The sequence below is a fragment of the Primulina huaijiensis genome, unplaced genomic scaffold, assembly GCF_012295235.1.
Source record: "Primulina huaijiensis isolate GDHJ02 unplaced genomic scaffold, ASM1229523v2 scaffold22843, whole genome shotgun sequence".
Lineage (NCBI taxonomy): Eukaryota > Viridiplantae > Streptophyta > Magnoliopsida > Lamiales > Gesneriaceae > Primulina > Primulina huaijiensis.
Window position 1 is genome coordinate 1 of NW_027355660.1, and position 10,818 is coordinate 10,818.

Genomic DNA, 10,818 nt, shown 5'->3' on the forward strand with positions numbered 1-10,818 from the left:
GAGAAGAAGAGAAAGTTGGAGTGATTGAATGTATTTGTGAGATTGGATTTATAGAGCAAAAACTAGCCGTTTTGTTACCGTTTATTACCGTTGGTGTATAAGAAAATAAATGTATGTATTTGTATAATTTTATGGTAATAATATGGTGTATATAATATTAGTCATATTTAAATAATTATGTATATCATATCACATTATTATAATTAGGTGTCATAAGTTATTTTGTTTAAAAAACCTTATAGGCTTTTATACTTGTCGTATCCCTTACCGGGAGTGTGGGATGTCGTCTTAACATCCTCCCAGGATTTATAACAAGTTTTTGAAAAAATTATTTTTATTATTTCTAACAATAACATTATATTATATATTACATATATAAACAATAAATAAATAACAGTAAAATAAATATTATTACTTTTGTTACCTTTTTCTTCTGTTCGGAGCTTGGAAAAATATGGAGGACTTTTAGAGCTTCGTGCTGATAACGTGTTGTGAAAAAGTAAAAATTTACGGTAAAAAAGTAAAAATCTCAAACTCTCAAAATTATCACACTACACACTTTATAATATTTTTCTCNTCTTCAATAATTGTGTTTCTAAAAGTTGCAACTTTTGTTTATCATTGACTCCATTCATTTATGTTCTTCATTACAAAACAAAAGATATATTAACCTGATGACATACTTCATTCATTTGATTTCCATGTTCCGGAAATACTCCACTATCATCCATAAAACTTGTGCATTCCTCGTTATCTTTCATTATTAATTTATTACTGTACTGTTCTCATTTGAGTAATTAAATCTTCCTATGGTTAAACTCATTTTTTCTCCTTGAAGGAATTCACAAATGTCTATAAGGGTATAATTCAGTCTTTCAACCTCATTGACCTCAGATTTACACGTTTATTTCTGGGTGCTTAAGGAAGATAACTCTTTTAGTAAAACATGCCCAACATAGATGATAGATCACATTTGCGTAGAGATTAGGTTACAAAAACTTTTAATATCAAACTCAGAATATAACCACACCTCACCCAGTCATAGACTTGAGATGACTTGACCAGGTTGAAATAAAAATTTAAGAACATACAGCAAACTTTCAGAAAACAAGATGCAAAATGATAAATACATGCAACGCTATTCTATATTCTTTTTTAACTCTACGCTGGCATGAGACCAAAGAGAAACTTACCGTTTCAAGCGAACATTCATGAAAAGCTTCCACGCAGCAGCTCTGACGAACATTTTAAAACCACACTGAAACATGAGGAAGAGCTTCTATGACCAAACTTAAGACGTAAGATATATTTAATCTATACTGCCTTTTTTCAGGTTTTTGCAAGAGTCAAAAAGAGAATAAAGAGAGTGCATTAGAGAATGTCCATCTGACCAACAAACATAACTGCAACCAAATGATATAAAACCTTAGAAATGAAATTGATATGGGGATAAAAGACAGTCTAGGAGAAGCTGTAGTACCTGTATGTCGCGAATTCCAGAACCCGTAGCCAACAGAACTCCGAGATGAAATCCCTTCATCAAGAAATTGCGATACCACTTTCTCTGAAACATGAGATGATCCTCTGATTAGGTCATTAGACATTAACTACACACTAACAATTCATACCAGATATATTTAACCACGTCATAATACAAAATACAATTACACAGCCAAAAGAATCAACTGTTGCCAGAGCCTTCTCCTCAAGGTGAGCACGAGACCCAAAAGCAGCAATTGGGACATCTGAGATTCTCATCGCTGAATCGCTAGCTCTAGAGCCTCCAAACTTGCGCTCCTCCATAGCAAGTGTGAGAATCTGACGAGGAAACCATCTATTATGTAATTTTCCCTAATCAAAAGCCTGCCGAGTGATGGGTTTGAAGACCACTTACTATAAGCCAAAAGACACATGAAGACAATCGGAAGCTGATTTCCAGTGAAATTCAGAAGGACAAAGACAAAAGTACCACCGTTAGAAAACAAAAATAAGTAAGAGATTTGAATGGAATGCTTAGGGAATGGGACCATACCCATGAGGCCCCAAAACCTTCCAGTCAAAATTACGACAAGACAATTGGTACGGGAACCAAACTATCCCTCAAAATCGAAAATACATACCACACACAAATTATAACATTTTGTGTAAGAACCAACCTTCCCGATCTTGAAAATGGTCACCAACCTGATTTTCTAGTTTCTCAAGGTCACTCACTTTAGTTGCCTCATCAGCATCGAGCATTAATATTAGTTCACCACGTGAGTGGAGCACGCCCTATTTGGAAATGCTTTCCAAGAGCATTATGAACATATTTTTCAGAATTGACTCACTTTTCTTATTGCTTCACACTTACCATGGTTCCTTCCAAGAAAGACTACACTTATATTGTCTATGGTGTACCTCTTCACATAATCAAAAGCTACTCTTCTGGTGCCATCAGCACTTCCATCATCAACTATCACCACCTATTCAAGTATTCATTGATTAGTAAGTTCCATTTTAAAAAGAACCCATTTCTCTATAATCAGCATGTAAAATAGCATGATGCATCTCTCCCACATGGGCACACATGAACCAGGCTGAGAGTATCTGCTGCTTTTACGTATTTCACAAACATGGAAGTTAGTTCTAGCTAGTACCAAAAAACCCTCTCTAAAACAATAACAACTTCAATAGAGAGGAAAGGCAATCAAGAATTATAAGACAATAGTCAAAGTTTCAACACAAGCTTAGAGAGCTCTCATCATTTGATTATTGACAAGGAACACAAAACTAGGCATTTATGATCGTTAATGCTGTCACTTAAACTTCAGAAATCTGGGAAGATCTCGATCATTGTCCTTGCAATGTCTAAAGAGAAGGAAGTAAAGATCATCCATGAGAAAAAAAACAACTAGGAAGTAGAAGAGGCTATACCATGATTAAACAAAGGAAAAAATGTAATAAATGTAAATTCTCAACTCATAAATCAATTATTTAGTTGCAAGCACATGACAATAGAAATAAATCTGACTTCAATTTCGGTTCATATAACTACCCCATGCTCAAATTATGATTTCAATCCTATGAACGATGTTTGCAAATTTTGAATATCCTATAATCAGTTTGCCGCTCAGGGCATTTTCATTGGCAATGATGTATAAGAAAACCTTAAACTCATACCTCCTTTAAAAGCATAAATAGCAAATGGCAAACTAAGCAAACTCTATTTAATAATATATGATGTGTACAACAATCAAAGTACAGTGAAACTAGCTATACTTGCAGTCAAAAGAAGCACCATTTCAGTTAGATGTAATATATACGCACCTTTACTCCCTCAGGTGCAGTACATCCATGATATTTAATTTAGTTTAGTCAAAGTCGGCTGGGAAACGTCATTAAACCTAATACAAGTGATATAAGAGATTTAATAAGTTTCAAGCAATAACTTGGCCATTATCACACAATTTACAGTCAGGTCAGATAAACATTATTATATCCCGATCGTCTGAATCTTATTAATAATAACATCCTATGCTAAAAAGTTAAAAACCAAGCAGCTATGTCAGACAATTCACAGAAAAATTACAAAATCCAAAGAATTAGACTCTAAGAGAACCATCGTAAATCTGATTCACTCTACTTCTGTTGTTATCGGTCTTGCACTCACAGTGTTCCACGGTGAGGAAGAGATTGCCAATCCATTGAATAAAGTTTTTATCCACACTTGAGGCTTAACTTTCAAGTAAGACAATGCAACAATTTTCACTGCAAGAAACCAGCCCTGATGATGCAGCAATGATAAATAGAAAGTTGAATTTACTAAATTACCTCATATGATAAAGACTTGTCCTTTACCGAGCGTTCTTGAAGATAGCTACAGTGAACAATATGAATAATTGCAACACTTGTAAAAATTTACCTCTACAGCCAAACCAAGCTGTTTACATGAGCTTCAAAATGGTATGATTTCCCACCATCGCCCTCCAACTCAAATGACTGAATTTCTCTAGTCTTAACATCATAAGTTATCCCACGTCTCTGACCACATTCAAGACTTAAGACCAACACCTCCCTCGCTACAAACCAACAAAAGGGAATTACTGATTTCGCATAACTAGAAAAAGTGCCCTTAAATATGTCACTTAGATGTTCCGAGTCAAGCTAAACAACATCGTGCACTCTCCAGTTATGGAATTCATTTCCCAAACACCCCTCAAAAATTTACTGGATTCATGAATAAATGATAGATTACCGCCCATTGGAAGAAAAGTCTGGTGCATTTTTGGAAATGGAGGCACAGAAAACCGGTGGACGATTTGAGTCTCTAAATTCAATGTCAAAATAAAGTTTCCACTGAATCAGTGTACATATCCTCCAATAACCATCGGAAAATAAATGAAACCATGCTCGGTCGGGAGCAACAAGTGTTTTATGTCAATATGCCTCCAAACTTTATCAAGTCCAATAGTTAGTATAGCAATTTGTGTCTTCGGAACAACATATTTATAACCAAATGCACATACCACTTTATACTCCAGGGAAGCCTCAACAAATGCTATACCACAATCTGAATAGTCTCCCGTTAGAGTGAAGAAAGGAGGAAGAATGGTCCACTGCTTTGTCAGGGGATTAGCAACATAAAGATTAGCAAGTTTACTCCAATCAGAGATCACCACTAAACCATTGCAGCTAGACCTTATCAGACCGTAGAACCCGCAGTAAAACTTACATATCTCGAGACAACCTCGTCGCATTTCCACATAAATCCCATTGCGAGGCGAAAGCCGCTCCTGGATTATAACTCCACCAGTTGAATTTCGTAGGTGGTGGTGGATGAAATATTGGGAACGGGTGACAAGGCTCCATTCTCTGCAAACATGCCTCATGGCATAATGCAAAAGTTGAGCTAGAAGATGCAAAACAAATCGGAAAATCATCTCTCGAGGAAGATATCTTGTATGTCTCTTCCTGGCAAACCTCTTGGAAACGTGGTAAATATAAGGGTTGATGCCCACCTACGTATATAATTATACAGAAGCATCATAACCGAACATTCTCCTCAAATCGAACCAAAAAAAATCAGAAAGCGGGATACACATTATACAAGTAAATCGATGAAATTCAACAAAATGTAAACTTTTCTTCATGCAGCAGTACAGTTTTATTTTCCTTCCCTACTGTTCGAAAGTAAAGCAAACCAAGATGTCAGCAGTGGAAACAATTATTTAGAGAGGAAAAGTCTCACAAAAAGATTTAAAGTTTTGGTTAGATAAAGCTCAATGTAGTAAAAGAAATTCATTTTCCATCAAGTCGAGGAAAAAACAATCTATAATCTCTGAAATTGCACAAAAAGATTCAATTTTTTGTTGGTCTCACTTGCGGAATTTGAGATAATAAAACCCGAAAATAAAGAATAAACTGGACACCGAGATTTACGTGGAAAACCCCTAAATATTATTAGGGTAAAAACCACGGACAAGATGAAAAAAATTTCCACTATAATATTTTGTGGTGTACAACTCACTCACTGTGTTTCCAAAGAGAACACAAACTCTCTTAATACAAGAGAACAAACACCTATCAAATATTATAAAACACACTCAAATATGTGTATAATGAGAGAGGAACTCAGAATGGGACACGTCCTTTACACGTTTCTCGTGTGAAACCGCATTTGTCAACTTTCAAAATTCAATCTTTTCTGCACGAGCAATTCAAAGTTTTATGCATTGACAGACATGCATTTATTGCATGTCTGCCACATGCATTCTTGCCGACATTTCTCCCACTTGGAGATTTGATTGAGAATCAAACACATCTTCACACTTCCTTTCAATCTTGTCATCCCTGCTGCTTACGTCTCCGCTAGGCCACTTGAGAATCTACACCACTCAAACTTATCAGTGTTTACTGGCTTGGTCAGAAAATCAGCTATGTTATCCTTCGTATGAATCTTCTGCATATCTACGCTTCCTTCTTCTACTACTTCCGCACAAAGTGAAATCGGACTCCAATGTGTTTAGTCCTGGAATGAAAAGCTGGATTCCTTGCGATGTGCAAGGCACTCTGACTGTCACAAAACAAAGAAACATTTTCTTGTTTGTGCCCGATCTCCTCCAATAATCTTTTAATTCATATTGCCTCCTTGCAACCTTGAGTAGTTGCCATATATTCTGGCTCTGTTGTAGATAACGCCACAATTGTCTGCATTTTTGAAACCCAGCTTACTGCTCCCCCTGCAAGTGTAAACACATAACCAGTAGTAGATTTCCTCTTATCAGGATCACCAGCATAATCTGAATCAACATAGCCCCTGAGTGTAAAATCCGATCCTCCATAACATAATTCAGCATTCGAGTTACCCTTAATGTATCTAAGGATCCTCTTAACAGTGCTCCAATGCTCTCGTCCAGGATTCGCCATATACCGACTAACTTCTCTCACTGCTTGAGCAATGTCCGGTCTTGTACAGATCATGGCGAACATCAACCTTCCCACTGCTGATGCATATGGTACTCGAGACATCTCCATCCTCTCTGCTTCACTGCTAGGACACATCTCGGAGGATAACTTGAAGTTAACAGGAAGAGGGGTCGAAATTGGCTTAATATCTTGCATGTTGAAGCGTTGCAAGACTTTCTTCAAATAATTTTTCTGGGAAAGCCAAATCTTTCTGTTACTTCTGTCTCGGTGAACTTGCATCCCTAGAATCTTGTTTGCTGGTCCCAAGTCCTTCATATCGAATTCCCTAGCCAACTGTGCATTCAATCTTTGGACCAGATATTTGTTGGGGCCTGCTACCAACATGTCGTCTACATACAATAGCAAAATGATATAATCATCACCAGACCTCTTGAAATACGTACAAGGGTCTGCACTCAGTCTGTTGTATCCAAGGCTCATGATATAGGAATCAAATCTCTTGTACCAACACTTTGCGCCTGTTTGAGACCGTACAGAGATTTGTTCAATCTGCAAACCAAGTTCTCTTTGTCTTTTTCCACAAAACCTTCTGGCTGGAGCATATAAATTTCTTCTTCAAGATCTCCATGAAGAAACGCCGTTTTCACATCTAGCTGTTCTAGATGTAGGTCGAACACCGCACACAATGTCAGCACCACTCTGACTGTTGTAAGCCGAACCACAGGAGAAAATATCTCATTGAAGTCAATGCCTTCTTTCTGAGCATACCTTTTTACCACCAATCTAGCACGATACCGCTCCACTTGGTTATTGCCATCACGCTTGATCTTATAGACCGATCTGTTTCCAATGGCTTTTCTCCCTCGTGGTAGTGTAAAAAGATCCCAAGTCTTATTCTTGTCTAATGCCTCCAATTCTTCTTGCATTGCTATCATCCACAAGGATACATCCGAGCTTTGAGTAGCCTTGTGGAAACTCGATGGCTCACCATCCTCTGATAATAGACAATATGCAATATTGCTTTCAGTGACATAATCTGAAAGCCAACCTGGTGGTCTTTTGTCTCGAGTTGACTGCCTCACATTGGAAACTTCAGACTTAACATGTTCTTGTTCTTCGTGCTCTGGTACTGCTTCACAAGAAACTTGTCCTTCGTCCGTCTTATTTTCCACCTGAAATATAGTAGTTTCTGAATTCAGTGTGTCTTTGTCTCCCTTTACTTTATCTTCCTCGAAGATAACATCCCTGCTGATGACAAGCTTGTGAACAGTAGAATCCCACAAGCGAAACCCCTTTACTCCATCAGCATAACCCAAGAAGATACATTTTCTGGATTTCAAATCAACCTTCGATCTTTCTTGCTCATTGTACAGAACGTGCTCAGGACTTCAAAATGTATGCAAATGAGAATAATCTGTCGGCTTCCCAGTCCACATCTCCATCGGAGTTTTCAGATCAATCGCCACTGAAGGAGAACGATTGATAATATAACAAGCGTTTTTTACTGCCTCTACCCAAAATGACTTGTCTAGACCCGCAGTCCTCAACATAGCTCTTGTTCTGTCTAACAAGGTTCTGTTCATCTGTTCTGCCACTCCATTTTGTTGAGGTGTGTAAGCCATTGTAAACTGTCTTTTGATGCCCTCATGTTGACAATATGCATCAAATTGGTCACTGGTATATTCTCCTCCATTGTCAGTCCTCAGACACTTGATTTTCTTCTCAGAATCAAGTTCAACCCGCGCTTTGAAATTTTTGAAGATCTGGAAAACATCTGATTTCTTCTTGATCGGATACACCCAACATCTCCTAGAGAAATCATCAATAAACGAGACAAAGTATCTCGCTCCTCTTAGGGATACAACCGGTGCTTGCCAAACATCCGAACGAATCAGCTCCAATATATTTTTGCTTCTGGCAGTAGAAGTGCCAAACTTTAATCTGTGTTGTTCACTAGTAACACAGTGCTCACAAAAGGGTAATGACACTTTTGTAAGTCCCGGCAGTAGCTTCCGTTCTGATAGAATTTTCAACCCCCGTTCTGACATATGCCCGAGCTTTCTATGCCATAACAATGTTAATTCTTCTCCTAAACCAATTGATGTAATAGCTAGTTCCGCCTCTTTGTGTGTTTCTCCCAAAAGTACATACAGATTTGCAGCAACCTTTTCCGCCTTCATAACCACAAGCGCGCCTTCCACAATTTTCATGATCCCATTCTCGATACGAGTTTTGCACCCGATGTCATCCAATTGCCCCAAGGACAAAAGATTTTTCGTCAGTCCTTTCACATGTCGTACCTCCTGTATGGTGCGAATGGTCCCATCAAACATTTTAATTTTGATAGTACCGACCCCAGAGATTTCTAAGGCATGATCATTTCCCATGAATACAGATCCTCCTGAGACTAGTTCATAATGATCAAACCATTCTCTCCGAGATGTCATGTGCCACGTCGCTCCTGAATCCATAATCCATGTGTCACAAAATTTGTGTCTGCCTTCTGCAACTGTTTTTGCTTCGCTGAATAATATTTCACCACTGCCTGAAGTACTGGCCACATTACCTTGAGAACTCTTGTCGATACTCGTACACTCTTTCTTGAAGTGCCCTTTACCGACACATTTAAAGCAGTAAATATTTTTCTTCTTACTTCTCGATTTTGATCTACCTCGTCTTTGGCTCCCACTGGAGTCACGGTCCATAAATCTTCCTCTTATCATCGGTAAAGCCTCTGCCTACTTCGATGTTACCAACATATCTTCCTTATTCTTGCGCCGGCTTTCTTCTCCGAGAACCGCAATTAAGACATCGTCGAATATTAGAAAGCCCATAAGAATATTTTTGGTTATGTTGATGATAAGTTGATCATATGAATCTGGTAGACTTGGAAGTAGAAGCTCCGCACGTTCATTTTCCCCTATTTTATGTCCCCTGGAAGTGAGTTGGGCAAATAGAGTATGAAGTGTGTTGATATGGTCGGTCATCGATGAAGATTCCGTCATCCGAAGAGTATAAAGCCTTCTCTTTAGGAAAATCATATTGTGTAGCGACTTGACCTCGTACATCTTTGTCAGAGTATCCCAGATAACTTTGGCTGTTTTTATCTCAGAGATACTTGACAGTACTTCGTCTGCTATAGCCAATTGTAAATTTGCAACAGCATTGTCATTCATCTCATTCCACTTTCAATCATCCGTAATCTCCACCGGTCTATCTCCAATAGCCGCCAAGCTATTCTCCTTTCTTAAAACTGCTTGTATCTTTATTTTCCACAGTATAAAATTGCTTCCGTTGAACTTTGCTATCTCGTACCTTCCCGTCATTATGTCTACAACAATTTTAGTAGACTGGACAAAATAATCCCGCCTTAAATAAAAAAATCTCAAAAAATTTTTTCTGATGTGGAAGATCAGTCTAGGCTGCAACCACAGAGCATACTCAGAATTTTAAGAAATTTTCAACTTGGCTCTGATACCACTTGTTGGTCCCACTTGAAAAATTTGAGATAATAAAACCCGAAAATAAAGAATAAACTGGACACCAAGATTTACGTGGAAAACCCCTAAAAATTATTAGGGTAAAAACCACGGGCAAGATGAAAAGAATTTCCACTATAATATTTTGTGGTGTACAACTCACTCACTGTGTTTCCAAAAAGAACACAAAATCTCTTAATATAGGAGAACAAACACCTATCAAATATTATAAAACACACTCAAATATGTGTATACTGAGAGAGGAACTCAGAATGGGATAGATTGAAATGAGGGGATAGAGCTCCCTCGACGCGTCCTTTACGCGTTTCTCGTGTGAAACCGCATTTGTCAACTTTCAAAATTCAATCTTTTATGCACGAGCAATTCAAAGTTTTATGCATTGACAGACATGCATTTATTGCATATCTGCCACATGCATTCTTGCCGACATTTTTGGTTGAAAAACCAAACGCATTTGGGGGAGGGGGGATAAATCTATTATTTTCCAGAGTTTTTGGTTCATCTGCATCGGCCAGTACAGCTCCTGAGTACTTCTTCAGGATCATGGGCGGCAGTGGTGATGGTGTTCGCTGGGGGAAATGAGTAAAAAGGGAGCGTTGCACATGTTTATTCGATAAAAAGGAGTGGAGAGTATTTTACTTTTTTATCCTTCATTTAAAATTTAATTTTTTTAATTAATGGTGGGTCGAGGCTTGATATTTGGGTTGAGTCTCGACCCAATTTTTTTATTATAACACACAATAATTTTAATTTTTCACAATTGCTATTTTTTTTTTTGACTTACTTTTCCACGAAACTTAAAAGAGATATCAATTATATATTACATTTGATAGTAATTTTGATAATATTATAACATTGTGATTTGTATGAATATTTTTAACAACTTACTTTGATTATAATATATATCTCA

The 10,818-nt window shown here is 37.5% G+C and overlaps 1 protein-coding gene across 1 annotated transcript; it reads right to left on the reverse strand.

Annotated features, from left to right (window-relative positions):
* Positions 1-583: 583 nt before the first annotated feature.
* Positions 584-4,871, reverse strand: LOC140967022 (uncharacterized). Its single transcript, XM_073427354.1, has 8 exons — positions 4,388-4,871; positions 3,905-3,922; positions 3,653-3,750; positions 2,331-2,465; positions 2,185-2,274; positions 1,669-1,818; positions 1,481-1,564; positions 584-1,258 (listed from the first exon to the last, which is right to left on the reverse strand). Exons 1-8 carry the CDS (start codon positions 4,869-4,871, stop codon positions 1,190-1,192), a joined length of 1,128 nt encoding a protein of 375 aa, XP_073283455.1. The 3' UTR covers positions 584-1,189.
* Positions 4,872-10,818: the final 5,947 nt, after the last annotated feature.